This window comes from Mastomys coucha, unplaced genomic scaffold (genome assembly GCF_008632895.1).
Source record: "Mastomys coucha isolate ucsf_1 unplaced genomic scaffold, UCSF_Mcou_1 pScaffold22, whole genome shotgun sequence".
Lineage (NCBI taxonomy): Eukaryota > Metazoa > Chordata > Mammalia > Rodentia > Muridae > Mastomys > Mastomys coucha.
In genome coordinates this window covers 168,874,807-168,890,756 of record NW_022196905.1, presented here as the reverse complement: position 1 = coordinate 168,890,756, position 15,950 = coordinate 168,874,807, and the positions used below count along the sequence as shown (strand labels likewise).

The 15,950-nt window shown below is 44.7% G+C and overlaps 1 protein-coding gene across 2 annotated transcripts; it reads left to right on the top strand.

Annotated features, from left to right (window-relative positions):
• Positions 1–3,162: 3,162 nt before the first annotated feature.
• Chrna6 (cholinergic receptor nicotinic alpha 6 subunit) lies at positions 3,163–14,197 on the top strand. Of its 2 annotated transcripts, XM_031342767.1 has the most exons (6): positions 3,163–3,480; positions 5,810–5,949; positions 8,405–8,449; positions 9,719–9,828; positions 9,937–10,915; positions 12,883–14,197. In XM_031342767.1, exons 1-6 carry the CDS (start codon positions 3,402–3,404, stop codon positions 13,012–13,014), a joined length of 1,485 nt encoding a protein of 494 aa, XP_031198627.1. In that variant the 5' UTR covers positions 3,163–3,401; the 3' UTR covers positions 13,015–14,197. The 2 variants fall into 2 exon arrangements, with proteins under 2 accessions (XP_031198627.1, XP_031198628.1); XM_031342768.1 differs by lacking the exon at positions 8,405–8,449 and having other exon boundaries at positions 3,402–3,480; positions 12,883–13,014.
• The last annotated feature ends 1,753 nt before the right edge of the window (positions 14,198–15,950 follow it).

Below are 15,950 nucleotides of genomic sequence, written 5' to 3'. Positions count from 1 at the left end.
AATCAAAAGGACTAATCTAGTGGCTGGCAGACAGGAAGTGCTCAGGGGTGCTGGGGATTGTCACCAGTACTTACCATCCTCACCATGGCTCTCCCTTTGTCTTTAGATTTAGTGGATAAAAGATTAGCATGATAGAGTCAATTTGGCCTCCTTCTATGATTACCAATTAACAATTTAAAGTTTCTTCCACTCCCTCAAATTAATTATGTTTGAATACTCTATTAATGCTTGTTTTAATGTAGACATGTTAATGTTTCTTTAATATAGACATGTTTAAAGTAGACATGTTAATGTTTCCTTAATGTAGACATGCTCAGTATGGTGGAGGTGGATTATTCCTGAAGATGCTGAGCACCTGAAGTTCAACATCGGCAAGGACTTTAAACAACACAAGAGATCATTACACTAGAGATGATGTTATATCAATATGAGGTGGATCATAGCTAATACATGCATGTCAGGCTTTTGTGTGCTGCCTTTTATAGATAGCTATTATTCTTATTTTGGGTTTAAAGAGAACTGACACTTGAACAGATGTTCTCTGAAGGTTCACGCATGAAATTTAGATCTGTGTTATTAAAAAAGAAGGAAGCACACATGGTATTTTTTATAACATGCCAAAATCTTTTATTTTGGGGGGGAGGGCATGATGCTGTGCATTTTACAAGCAGGAAAAGTCTTAAAAACACTTCTTAAAAGAATATTTTCCTGCTAACAAATGTTACTTTCCAACCCAGGAAATGCTTCCAATTAAACTTAGCTTTTATGATAACAACAAGAAACTCAATTATTTAAAACAACAAAACAATTATTTCTCGGGAGCACTTACTTTTCAATTTTCTAATACATTAACTCTGAGACCACATTCTATTCTATGTGAGTTTCTCTCTCTCTCTCTCTCTCTCTCTCTCTCTCTCTCTCTCTCTCTCTCTCTCTCTCTCTCTCTCTGTCTCTGCCTCACTGGGGATGGAACATGGAACTCAGGCTTGTGGAAGACTCATAAGCATTTTACATCTGACTGTATCCCCAGCCCTTGCTAGCTTCAAATATAAGACCTTCCTTCCCTCTGCCTCCTGAGTGGATCACAATTCCCAGGTAAGAGTGTTTCATTTATTTATTTTATTTGCTTTTTGTTTAGTAAGGCACAGCTTCATTTACATTCATCCAAGGCTGGACTGCACGAAGTTCATTGGGTATCTACTGACCTAGAACTTCTGACTCTCCTGCTTCCACCACAAGATTGCTGCAGTTACACGTAAGTACCACCCCACACAGTTTATACAGCGCTACAGATCGTGGCCAGGGCCTGTTGCATGCTGGGCAAGTGTTCTCCCAGCTCAACAACATCCTCGGCCTTCAGATTACTTTTATTTTTTTAATAATTTGATGTACCTAAGGATGATGAATGAAACCAGTTGTGACTACCCTGCTCCAGGGTTTTCCATTCCACACTTCTGTGATTCCCAGGGAATTATACACCAATTCTGTTTTCTTTTCACCTGAGTATGAAGAAAAGCTTTAACCACAACTCCATGTTCCTTGCTCTCCACTTGAGAGATCGGTGACCTGAGAACAACGTGCTGAAGTGAAGAGAAGCGTTGGGTAAGCCAGGGAACCACATATTGTTTTGAAAGGATTTTGAAGCAGTGTTCTCTTGAGACTACAATGTGTGCCCATTAGAAACTCGGCAAGTAAAATGTTCACTTTGGGAAAGAGCCCATGTGATTCAGGGTATGAGAGCCCTCGTAGCAAAATGTCCTCACGACTTATGTTGTATCACCTCAGGTTCTCTGGAAACTCTTTGGCACTTCAGAAAGAGACAAGAGCCTACCTGCTAAGGGTAAACTGGAATGGCATGTAAGGTGACAGACTGGAAGGAGCCAGCCTGCTGCTCTGTCAGACATGTATGAATTCTTCTGCTGTTGCTGGGAGCCTGAGAGGGGGTCTTAGTCAGGGTTTCTATTCCTGCACATATATCATGACCAAGAAGCAAGTTGGGGAGGAAAGGGTTTATTTAGCTTACTTCCACATTGCTGTTCATCACCAAAGGAAGTCAGGCCTGGAACTCACACGGGGCAGGAACCTGAAGGCAGGAGCTGATGCAGAAACCATGGAGGAGTGCTGCTTAACGGATTGCTTCCCCTGGCTTGCTCAGCTCACTTTCTTGTAGAACCCAAGACTACCAGCCCAGGGATGACCCCACCCACAAAGGACTGGGCCTTCCCCCTTCATCACTAATTGAGAAAATGCCTTACAGATGGATCTTAAGGAGGCATTTCCTCAAGGGAGGCTCCTTTCTCTGTGATAACTCCAGCTTGTGTCAAGTTCACACACAAAACCAGCCAGTACAGAGGACTTGGAGGGGGGTTGGTCCTCTGACCCTGTCAATGTGCACACTGTATGGATTGAGAATATCTTGAGATATTCCATCTTACTATCTGCTTCCTCTTTAAGCAATGCTGAAGTCTAACCCAAGTACCCAGTTAACCAGAACCCTATTAATACCACAGCTACAAAGAAAAGAGGGGAAACGGCTAAAACCCAGTAAACCGCAGATAGTCCAACAGGAAACTATCCACCATCCACCGATGCCCTCGGTCTTCGACATTTGACCCCTCTTCTGATCACGGTCACAGCACTCTGAAGAATAAGGTACTTGGAGAGCTGGCGTCAGAACCCTGAAGACAGGAACGAAGGATATTTCAGACAGGTTCCTAACTGCTAAGCCTCAGCGAAACTGCAAACTAAGCGAATATCCTTGATGGATGAGTGTAATTTTTTTTCCTGTAACAGGAGCCAAGTAAATATGATGTGCTTAGCCCCACTAAAGCAGAGGTTCTCAACCCCTGGATCTCGACCCCTTAGGACCGAGCAACCCTTTCACAAGGGGTCACCTAAGACATCGGAAAACACAGATGCTTACATTATGATTTACAACTGTAGAAAAATTACAGCTATGAAGTAGCAACGAATTAATTTTGTGGGTGGCAGGAAGGGTGGGTCACCACAACATGCAAAACTGTATTAAAGGGTTGCAGCCTTAGGAAGGTTTAGAACCACTGCCCTAAGGGCTAGTGGGCGAGACCGCGGGTCTCTAAGGGGCCTGTCTGCCTAGTGTCTCAGCCTGCCTTTGCTCATCTTCCCTGCACAGAGGCCTAGGGTGACAGGACATGTGACAGCCAGCCAAGGCAGCAGTATTAGCTTTCCTTGCCCTTCACATCTGTTTCAGCCTGGGATGCAGGGAGCAGCTGTGTGATGTCCCCCGTGTTCTCACTTCGCGGAAGATCCGTGTGGACTTCCCGGAGCTTCCTGAGGCTTTCACGGTCTGATTCTTGCAGCTGACTGACAGCTTCATTTTCCACAGCCCTCCGTGTAGAAATTGGAATTCGGGTGCTTTTATCATGCTGAACGGCCGGGACCGGGGATACCTTCACTGGGGTTTGTGTCTGTGGATATGTGGATTCTTGGCTTTCTTTAAAGGTGAGTTATTGTGGCTTATGGCCTGGAATGTAATTAGTTATGTGTGTTTCCTCTCCTTTCTCATCTTGTCTGGATCCAAATAACTAGAGGTCTTTCGTTGGTTAGGTTTAACCTAACAGATAAGATTTGGAAAGTAAGGTAGGGAAAACATTGAAATATACTACAAGTCATATTTCATCTTTCTAAAATATGCTTTGCCAATTAGCATACAAAATCATCTGCTTTTGTGGCCATGTATGCTACAATATGCTTCATTTACTTACTGGTAGTAAAATGTAATATATTTTTCCAACTGTGATTTTGTTAGCCAGTACTTATTTATTCTGCGTGTGAACCCTACCAATGTACGGAATTGTCCTCATTTGGGAAACCTGTCTCATTGTCTATACTAGAGAATAAGCTTTAAAAAAAAAAAAAAGAATAAGCTTGCTTGTTTTAAAAGTTGACTCAGACCCAGTTGCTGCACTGAGCAGACACACACACACACACATACACACACACATACACACACACACACATACACACACACACACACACACACACACAAGCCCACATCCCCGCTATGAGCTTTCAGGGGGTGCTGATGGTGAGCTCTGCCAGAGCCTCAGAGGAAAGAAATAGTAACAGTAGCCAGGAGAGCTTCTCACTGTCTTCTGAAGCAACATTTTCATCCTGGTTAATTACAATGGAGAGAATGACAGGTGACACGTCAAAGTTATCCCAGCATCCAGTGCTTCCCAATGGAAGCATGAAGCGGCTTCACTGAGGAGCACAGCGCTTACTCTCTGTTCATTTTGCCTGTCAGTCTTTCAAGCCTATTCATTCCTCTCTCTCTCTCTCTCTCTCTCTCTCTCTCTCTCTCTCTCTCTCTCTCTCTCTCTGTTTCTCTCTCTCTCTCGCTCTTGCTCTCTCTCACTCTTGCTCTTTCTCTCTCACTCTCCTTCTCTTGCTCTTTCTCACTCTCTCCCACTCCCTCTCGCTCTCTCACTCTCTCTGGGAAAATTCAAAGAATAATATGTATGGATTCACGTCTGAATTGTACAAAACAAACTTTAGGAGAGTATCTCAGTGAAGGTGTTAAGAAGTGAGTCATGCATGTTGTAGGCAGAAAGCAAATGCTTTCTTTCAGACTTGGAGACGCAGGTAGCACTGCTGTCCAGAATTTAATGGCCAAAGGGGGTACGGAGAACCCATTTCCAATTGCTTTTAAAGGACGGGTGAATTTACTTTAAGAACTTTCCCTTCTCACAAATCTAAAAGTGCATGATTCCAAAGTATGTTTCTCTAAAGGGCTTAGCTTTTGAAGATCGAGGCAAGGATTAGATGCTGTGTTTGCTTGGCGAGGGCTAGAGCAGAGGGCCTTGCCTGTTATAGTCATACCTCCAGAATCCCAGCTGGATTTGTGTTTAGGGACATAAAAATATTCTTCCTCAAGGGCAATCCAGAGACTGCCCCACTTGAGAATCCTTCCCATATTCAATCACCAAACCCAGATGCCAGCAAGTGCTGGATGACGGGAGCCTGATATAGCTGTCTCCTGAGAGGCTCTGACAGTACCCCACTAATACAGAAGTAGAGGCTCACAGCCATCCATTGGACTGAGTACAGGGTCCCCAATGAGTTAGAGAAAGGACCCAAGGAGCTGAAGGGTTTGCAGCCCCTTAGGACGAACAATATGAACTAACTAGTACCCTCAGAGCTCCCAGGGACTAAACCACCAACCAAAGAGCACACATGGTGGGACTCATGGCTCCAGCTGTATATGTAGCAGAGGATGGCCTAGTCAGTCATCAATGGGAGGAAAGACTGTTGGTCCTATGAAGGCTCTATGCCCCAGTGTAGGGAAATGCCAGGGCCAGGAAGCAAGAGAGGATGGGTTAGTGAGCAGGGGGAGGGGGAGACAACAGGGGTTTCCCCCCCCCCCGAGGGGAACTGGAAAAGGGGATATCATTTGAAATGTAAATAAAGAAAAATCTAATTTAAAAAAATCCTTCCTCATGGCTTTCTATCCCTTGGCTTTCACAGGCAGTCTTCTCGGGATCACTTTGGGGACATCATACTAGTTCTGAGATGCCTGTGTAGTTATTTTATCTCAGTGATGAAACAGAGCAAACAAGGCTAAAAGGAGTGGGGTTGGACTGCCCTAGTACAGGTAGGAGTGGGCCTAGCTGGTAAAGTGGAGAGATTCTCTAAGATACTAGGCTTGGGACCAGGAGAGGAGTCAGCCAGAGCCTCCCATGGCACTTCCCTAATGTTGGGACCAGGAGAGGAGCCAGCTCAGGGCCTCCCATGGCACTTCCCTAATGCTGCCCTGTGTCTGGCCACGCAGGTAGTACAGGCTGTGTGTCTGAAGAACAGCTCTTCCACGCACTGTTTGCTCGCTACAACCACTTCATCCGGCCGGTGGAAAATGTTTCCGATCCCGTCACGGTGCATTTTGAGTTGGCAATCACGCAGCTGGCCAATGTGGTGAGTGCCTCAGACTCTCGCCCTGTTCCCAGAGGCCTGAGTTCCCAACCTTCTTGCACTTTGGGCACCTGATAAGCATAGAACTCTTATCATACAACTTAACGTGAAGGCAAGATTACATATGAAGGGTCCTTCCTGGCCCTACGTCATGCCACCCATGCTCAGGCTTTGCATGATTAGACATCCTTTCAGAGTCAGATTATGAAGCAAAGACATGAAGGAAAGTAGAAGAGAGGCTCAAAGTGAAGTGAATTGTGTGCAATACCCTTTCTAAGTCATGTGTCTTAGTTAGAGTTTTACTGCTGTGAACAGATACCATGACCAAAGCAACTCTTATTAAGACAACATTTAATTGGGGGTGGCTTACAGGTTCAGAGGTTCAGTCCATTATCATCAAGGTGGGAACATGGCAGCATCAAGACAGGCATGGTGCAGGAGGAGCTAAGAGTTCTACATCTTCATCTGAAGGCTGCTATCAGATTACTGGTTTCCAGGAAGCTAGGATGAGGGTCTTAGAGCCCACACCTACTCCAACAAGGCCACACCTTCTAATAGTGCACATACAAACCATCACACCATGTCTACCAGTTTATTGCAGCTTTTCCAGAGACTAGTGCATTTGAAAAATTGTTCACCTAGGTGTCAACTAATATTTCCCCAATAAAGAGGACTAGGCTAATGATTCCAAGAATGTGGTGTGGTCCTGTGTGTCTCTGGCCTCCTCCTCCATCAGGGCTCTCTCAGCTCAGTGTCCACTGAAATGGTCTGGAGTTGCATGAAGACTATGATTTTCCAGACTAGGTCTTGATTGAAATTTTCTAACACCTCTAAGGGTATATATTTCTCATGAATACACACTACAGGGAGCTTATCCAACCCATGGAAGTGTCTCAAGGGAGTCAAGCCTCTTAAGAATGGTATTGATAATTAGTGTCAACTCCCTGAATATAGTGAACTAGTCCAGAGATAAATCAGGTTTTGAAGAATGTGTGGTGCTCAGGCCAGCTACCTCTAAGACATCATGGAACTGAGGCAGCAGAGCCTATCCAGTTTTGACCAACAGTTAGTACATGCTTGCCCAGCCTCTGTTAGACCCTATAGATTCAAGGTGACTTAATACCAGAGGGCCCTGATCAAGAGGAGATCACTGTAAAGTTGTGAAGTTTCTAAGTCTTTTTGTTGACTTGACAAATCCCAAGGTCTTTGTTGGCTCCCCATGACCCACTGGCAGGGAAAAGCTTGGCATAGTCTCTGGACCTCTCCAGGGTAGGTAGCAGTAACCACTGGGAGAAGGAGTAGAGCCCAACGAGCAGCTCAGTGGACTGGAGAGACCAGCTGTCAGAGCCCTGCATAGAAACCTCAACAACGCTGGCATCCTTCACTCTACAGGGACCTCAGATATCTTGGGAAGTGAGATGTTTAGGATCTCCTGCTGACTACTAAGAACCTACTATTAATAACCAAGCTATCTGTCACCTGAGTGTGTCTCAGGTAGCTATCCTGCTGTGACCTATCTGTCACCTGAGTGTGTCTCAGGTAGCTATCCTGCTGAGGATAAATGGCCACTTAAGTATCATTTGTCCTGAAGATGATGACAGGGTACAACTATGTACCACCTGCCCTGAATTTTCTTGTGTCACTTCGGGGGCTGCTTGAACAGTACCCCCTCAAAGAAGCCTTCTTTGACTCATGTATAAGGCAGATGTGTGCATGCACACATGAATCATTCCACTTCTCTTGTTTTATCACAATGTATTTTATGTATGCACATGCATTTATTATTAGCTCTGCGTCTTCTCAACCGCAACAGCTAAGACCGCATGAACGCAGGAGCTTTCTTCACTCTGTAGCACAGTGCTCACTGGGTACGGAGGAGTATCCCTTGTGACTGAAGGGCCCTTAGGTTGGGAAAGGGAATATACAGAGGGAGTGAGTACCTGGTTTCAACTGGCATACTTGAGTGTGAGCGAAACCACTGTTGCAGTTTGGATCCCCGGGGCAAATGCATACAAGGACATAGCAGGCTTCTTTGAGGAAAGGCCCTGGGGCATATGTAAAAACAGTGAGTACCTGCCACCACCTACAGGACTCTCCCCTCTGTCATCCCTGAACCTCTTTCCTCCCCCCTCCGCGCCCTCCCCCTTTACCTTTCATGCATCCAGGAGGCTTTATGGGCCAAGAGGATAAGAAAGATCCACAGAGGAGGTGAAATCCAAACGATCTCTGGTCAGTATTTTAAGGCCCTATGCCGTTTCTAAGTCAACAGAGCAGGGACAAGTGGAAACACCCTGGATTTCTGTTACAGTTAAATCGCTATTGCGCAGTCTCCCAATCTTTCATGTCTGCCTTCATTAGCACAGATAACAGATTTGTCTATTTTTTAGCCGTAATTCTCGAGGTAAGACTTGTATTAGCAAGCACACGGAAGACTGAAAATATTATTTCTCCCTTCCAGGATGAAGTCAACCAGATTATGGAGACCAATCTGTGGCTGCGTCATGTATGTGTCTCCCTCTTTCGACGGTGGCAGAAAGTGTCCACTCAATGATAAAGCCACCTGCATTACCTTTCTCCGCTCCCCGACCTATGATAGATAAAGAATATCCTTTGTCTTGCCATCTCCTAATCCTTGGGCTCAGCTCTCGTTGCCGATAGCTTAATGCAGGCAGCACAGGAGCAGAGCCTGGTGTCTGACATGAAGCCCCCTGGCCTTTCTACTTTAAGCTTCCCATTCTCTTTGTATCACTTACTGAAGTCCCAAGCCTGGTGCTTTCTCTCCTCTTTTATAACTCCAGGAGGTCAGTGGGTTGAGGTCTGGAGAATGTATGTTACATAACCACCTTTTTACAAATTATACCATCTCTGTTCTTAAATGTCTGAATGGTGTACACAGTGTTTGTAATAGATTCATCCTCATGCAAACAAATTATGATTTCACTGGTAAAAATGAGTTACTACTCCAATTTGAACATAGTCCATGAAACACGATGTGAAACCTTAGTCAGTTAGCATGTTATAGAGATGCCAAAATCAGCTCAGCTATTTAGCCCCCTGTGTCCATGGATATAATTTCCTACTTTTGATAGAAATTGATGTATACATCAAAAAAAATCTTACTTTTTAATCAAGAAAATTATAGAGCCAATGTAAACATTTGGGGAAAGTTATGAATCCCTTTTCCAAAGGGATTCTTATCCATTTTTAAAAGTGGAAAGTGTCTGTAGAGAGGAGGCAAGGAAAGGGGGTTGGGATGGGGTTCAGAGAGCAGCTGGAAACTAATCAGAACACCCAATTCATATGTGTAAAATTGCTAAAGAACAAATTTTTTTTAAAAAAATGATTTTTATTATGCCTACTGAGCTTTACATATTTTTTAAATAAAAAGCATAACATAGCAAAAGAATGTGGGAAGGTTGTTGGGATTCTATTGTTTTGTTTTTCTAAATGTTCAAAGGGAAAGAAAAGAAACAAGATAGGGTATCTTTTTTTTAATTAGATATTTTCTTTATTTACATGTCATATGATTTCTCCTTTCCCAGTTCCCTCTCTAAAAAAAAAAAAAAAAAAAAAAAAAAAAAAAAAAAAAAAAAAAAAACAAGAACAAACCCCTGTTGCCTCCCCTCCCCCTGCTTGCCACCCCACCCTCTCCCACTTATTGGCCCTGGCATTCCCCTACACTAAGGCACAGAATACTAAAGAACAAATTTAACAAATGCTAAAACAAAGTAAAAACAGTACCACCAAAGGGGGGAAAAATTATTTCTTTTAGATCTGGAAGGACTACAGATTGCGCTGGGATCCAACGGAGTATGATGGCATAGAGACTCTTCGAGTTCCAGCAGACAACATCTGGAAGCCTGACATTGTTCTGTATAACAAGTATGTGCATCTAGACAGATTCATGGTCGATTTTCAAAATCTTTGGCCCTGGTGACCCACAGCAAAAGGACACACAGTGCTGCTAACAGTCTGTGGTTTTGCTTCCAGTGCCGTCGGTGACTTCCAGGTCGAAGGCAAGACCAAAGCTCTTCTTAAGTACGATGGTGTGATAACCTGGACCCCGCCAGCCATCTTTAAGAGTTCTTGCCCTATGGACATCACCTTCTTCCCGTTTGATCATCAGAACTGCTCCCTGAAGTTTGGTTCCTGGACTTACGACAAGGCAGAAATCGACCTTCTCATCATTGGCTCTAAAGTGGACATGAACGACTTTTGGGAAAACAGTGAATGGGAAATTGTCGACGCCTCTGGCTACAAGCATGACATCAAGTACAACTGCTGTGAAGAGATTTACACAGATATAACCTACTCCTTCTACATCAGGAGGTTGCCCATGTTTTACACCATCAACCTCATCATCCCCTGCCTCTTTATCTCCTTTCTCACGGTGTTGGTCTTCTATCTCCCTTCCGACTGTGGCGAGAAAGTGACTCTTTGCATCTCGGTTCTGCTTTCTCTCACTGTGTTTTTGCTGGTTATTACAGAGACCATCCCATCCACGTCTCTCGTGATCCCACTGGTGGGTGAGTATCTACTGTTCACCATGATCTTTGTCACGCTGTCCATCGTGGTGACCGTGTTTGTGCTGAACATACACTACAGGACCCCAGCAACGCATCCCATGCCCAGGTGGGTCAAGACCGTCTTCCTCCAGGTCTTCCCCTCGATTCTGATGATGAGGAGGCCTCTGGACAAGACGAAGGAGGCAGGTAGTGTTAAGGACCCCAAAAGCCATACCAAAAGGCCTGCCAAGGTCAAGTTTACTCATCAAGGAGAACCCAAACTTCTGAAGGAATGCCGCCACTGCCAAAAATCAACTGATATGGCACCTGGCAAGAGAAGGTTAAGCCAGAAGCCTGCACAGTGGGTGACAGAGAATTCAGAGCACTCGCCAGATGTTGAAGATGTCATCGATAGTGTTCAATTCATAGCAGAAAACATGAAGAGCCACAATGAAACAAAAGAGGTAAAAGTGGAACCCTTTTCTCCAGCCAGCTGTATCCCTAGCTGGCCTACAGGCACTTTGGAGACTGGTCAGAGTGTCAGTGGGATTACTTATGTGGAACAGTCAGGCACCTAAGACCAGCTCTATCATCACGAAGCCTTGGGGGACCCGGGTTAGAGTTTAGGGAGCTATAGCGAGATGATATACGTAGTCCTACAACAAATCTCCAGCCTGTATTTACTTACGGTAAGATCTAGCTACAATACACATGCGGGACAAGCTTGCCTCATGGAACAAGCCTCCAACACATCGAACAGTGACAAAGTGAGGGTGGGAAGGGAGACCACAGAAATCATTATTAATAAAATCCCAGCAGTGGGTTTGCTACCCGCCCCAATAGTTTATGTTCCTGAATGAAAGACACACACACACAGCCTTTATATTTTAATCTGCCTTGTACAGCACAATAGCTGGGCCACTGCCTAACCTCCATGCTGTCAATATACCTCCTGTCAACAATCCTGAGTTATTACTTACTAATTCTGTGTTCTATTTTGGCTGCCGTAGACTCAGTTGGGCAGCCCTCTGTGCTCTCCCGGGTCCTTCACATGGCGGCCATGCCTCTCTCCCCTGAACTCTTCTCAGGCCTGGAATCTCTCCTCTCTGCCACACTCTCTTGGCCTGGAGGATCTCCTGCTTCCTCCTCCCCATCCTCCCTCTCCTCCCCCTCCTCCCTCTCCCCCTGCCCCCTGTCCCCAGCCTGAGAAATCCTAAAATCCCGCCTATGTCTGTCCTCTCCAGCTTTTGGCTGTTGGCATCTTTATTTACCAATCAGAACCAACTAGGGACAGGTTCCCAAAAGCTACAGGCAGACAGCATTCGTAATACAGGCAGCTACAGAGACAGCCCAAGGGAAGGAAGAACTATGGTACTGCCTGAAGCTGCAGTGGTGAAACCTGTGAGCCCCTTAGCAGTCAGCAGCTCCGATCACACTTCCTCTACTAGAGGTGGCCACAGACATGAATTAAAGGCATCCTGAAGATGTGCTCAGTATGCACACATTCTACTCCTGGGTCCCACACTCTAATGCCAAGAATTTGGCTCCTCCTTCCCCAAAGCAAGTGCTCAAAGATATCATGCCAGCTCTCCATATCACCACTTGACTGAGGTTTCCAAAAGCTCTTGCCAGGTGTCTGGAGTCGCTTCATACTGTAGGTCCTAACACCTGCAACTCATAGGGAAAGAATATCAGAAACCCCACCACCGCCACCGCCACCACCAAACCACCCTGTAGCTGCACTGGGAGGCACTGAGAATACCTGTCATAACACGTCACAGGACAGCAATGGCCAGTAAGCTCACCTCCAGGCTGGTATCTTTTAGAATGTAGAAAATACATTTATTGTTGATTTATCAGGCCAGGCAGATCCCCTATCTAACACACAACCCACAGAGACCATAGCAGAAGGCTAGAAGTTTGGAACTGGAAAGATTACAGATATGCAATAAGCTGTCCCTGTTAGCATCCCTTGGAGGCCTAGAGGCTGCTTATTCCTGTGCAAGGGATCCTCAGCTGTACCCCACATTCTCTAGCCTGTCTTCTCACTACTTCACACTCAGATTCCCCAAAGAGCCAGGCTCTCCTGGTGCACACGTTGACAAGCGCTTGACTCTGAAGCAGATAGTTTGTGGGGAGTGTCCCTGGGGCCAGGAAAGGACCTTTATCACAGGAAAGGGGTCACAAGGGTCTCTGGCACAGTTCATAACCATCTCTATGAGTCACCAGTGATGGATATCTACCATCCTTAGACAATGGGTCCCACACAGGACACCCAGGCGGGCAGGCAAACTTAATAGCAATAATTGGTTTTTTGAAAGGGTTGGAGAAAATTGCTTTGCATAAAAAAAAAAAGTATCCATCAAACAGAGCATATTTTCTTATGGTCGTGGATTTTAAAGCTAGTCTTGATCCTTTGTTTGCATTTCAGGTAGAAGACGACTGGAAATACATGGCCATGGTGGTAGACAGAATCTTCCTTTGGGTGTTTATAATCGTCTGTGTGTTTGGAACTGTGGGGCTCTTTCTGCAGCCACTGCTTGGGAACACAGGAAAGTCTTAATTGGTATTTTCCTTTTACCTTCTGAATCTTTTAGATGTTGTGTTTTTTTTTCTGAAGTATTTACTACAAGAAAAGGCCACGTTTGCAGTCTCCTAAACCAAGAGAAGAAGTGGGTGGGCATCGCTGCAACCTTAGGAACCTGAACGCGTGTCTTCCTTTGCACTGGCTGTTTTGCAGCCTTGGAGCCCAGAGCGGACAATGGTCCTAGGCTAAGAGGACTGAATGAGCTTCTCTATGCTTTGCATGCTATGTTTTGAGAAACACAAAGGGCCCCTCACAGAGCTAAGCCCCATAGTCAGAGGCAGTCCATACAGGAAGGTGATCCCCTTATATCTGAAGCTCCTGCTGGTTATTGAAGTGATGTGTATGGCTAGCAAGAAGCTCAGGAAGGCTGCTGCTACTGGACCCTACTTTCTTGTGCGTGTCTCTGTGATGGATGTAGCTCACACTATTATCTGACACGTGGAATGGTCGAAGGAGAAAACCGATAGCATATCTCTTAGTAGACTATTCAATTCGTGGTACTATTGGCTTTCTGTTGGTGTGAAAATCACTGAGATGACAGCCATAAAAGGATGACATTTATATGAGCTCATGGTTTTAGAGGACTTAGCCCCTCCCCCCATCACTAGGCCCCGTTGCCTCTGGATGTTTGATGAGGCATCTCTGGATGTTTGACTAGTAGAGGATGGCTGTCCACTTAATGATAGCTACAAAGAAAGCAAAAAGAGAGGAAGACTGTGGAGTGCCAATATTGCTTTCATGGGCACACCCCAATGACTTAACATCTTCCTGCAAGGCCTCCCATCCTAGGAGCTCTACCACCTCCCAGTACTGTGGAGGAATCGGTCTCTAACACATGTCCTTGGGGGTGATCCAAACCACGGCAGTATTGTCCTGGCAGGACATTTGGCTGGCCCCAGTGCTGTGCTAGGCGCTACAAGGGATAACATGCAGTCTTTCCCTTGTAAAGTTACAGCCTTTTAGAAAAGCCATATATGCAAAGATCCACAGGATCAGGTAGTGGAGAATATAGCTAGAGCAACCCAAATGGGAGAAACTAATCGGGCAAACCTAAAACCGCTCTCGTGTTTGAAATAGGTATCTATCTGGGTAGCTTTTTCCCCAAGCCCTTCACTAGCTCACTACATGGAGATAAAATAAAATCAATATGAAATTTTAATCTTGTGCCATTTTGGAGCCATTGCCTTTCTGAATAGGAGAACAGTGGGAATTGTGTCGTGTTCCACTCCAACTACTTGTTTATGCAGCTGGGACACCCAACAGAGGTATTAGTCAGCCACTCATGAAAAAAAAAAAAAAAAAAAAAAAAAGCGGGAGAGCTGTTGTCAGTTCCAGTTTTTCTCTCCTAGCAAGTCCTCGTTCATGAGCATAGTTAATCTCATGGTTCAATTTTACCTTCTAATCCTGTTATCTCAATACAATGTCAGCAACATTTACCAAAGCCTGGATGATGAAATGTCATCCTTGAGAGGTGGACACCTGGTCCCCTTTCAGAATGAGGCTGCAGAGGCAGCAATACCTCCCACTGGACAGCTATATGATGGGTGGCTTGATATTCTCCGGCTCCTACTGGACAATATGAAAAAGGATCTCTGAGATCCTCAGGGATGCTAAGCACACAGAACTTCCCCCAATCCTCTGCAGGTTGGGAGCCACCTTAGCCTGTGCTGTAGTAGTAGTGTAGCTACATATACCAGGTAGATGCTGTCGGCCACTTTTCCGTCCAGCGGAAATAAGGAGGCAAACACAGAGCCCTTCTCCATGCAGTTTAATCAGGAACCTTCATTTTTACTTCTTCTCTAGCTAGCTTCTTTTATATTCTTCTATATCTTCTTCTTACGTCTTACTTATTACTACTTACATCTTATTAGTTACATCTTATTAGTTACATACTTATTCCTAATTCTACATCTTACATCTGTCCTTACATCTTACTACTATATCTACATCTTCTCGCCTATCCCATTACCAGCCCCAATTCTACATACTTACTCCTAATTCTCTCCTAACCCATCACCAGCCCTAATTCTACATACTTACTATCTCTACATACTTACTCAATACTCCTACATACATCTTACTTCTATATTTACATACTTACTCCTATCTATACATACTTACTCACTATCCTATATCTTACTTCTATCTATATACTTACTCCTATCTATTACATCTTACTTACTCTCCCTCCAGCCCCAGCCCTTGTGGGTTAAATACTTTCCCTGGTCCCAATCAGCATCAACTACGTGGCAAAGCATAATAGGCTATGAGAAATCATGCCAGCTTGCATCACAGACTAGAGGCACACAGCTTTTCCAACTAAGGCTTGTTTATCGCAATGCTCTCTGCTCTGACTGGAGACCAGGTGTTCAATATATATATAGGGTGGCAGCTGCGGCTCCCCACAAGATGCCACGGGTGGTACCTCCATTATCTTGTAGACCTGGGTGGCCAACCATGTGGCCTGTGAGGTTGTTGGGTTTCTTTTAATTAGGTCATTTGTGTTGTTGGGCTATAGAAGTTCCTTATATGCTGTGCAAACAAATTCTCCATCAAACGTTAGCAAACACATTTTGTGAATTGCTTTGTAAAAAAGAAAGTTGAGATGGACCTTAAGCAAGGGCCAGAGGAAACTCATCTGAATATCTCATGCTTGCGTGTTCTCTTAATGCTTGATAACACTACATACTTTCTGACTCAGCATCATAGAAATTACCTACCAATTATCAAAAGATTATATATTAAACAAGCTAGCAATACACCTTTAAAAGGAAGTATGCCATGTTTGGGGGTGGGAAGGAAGTTCAAAATTTATTCAGAATAACGAAAGAAAGTTATGGACTGAAATCTATAGAGGAACATGAAATAAGTTGTGAAATGCACATTTAAGGCCTTTAATTTTTAGAATATTC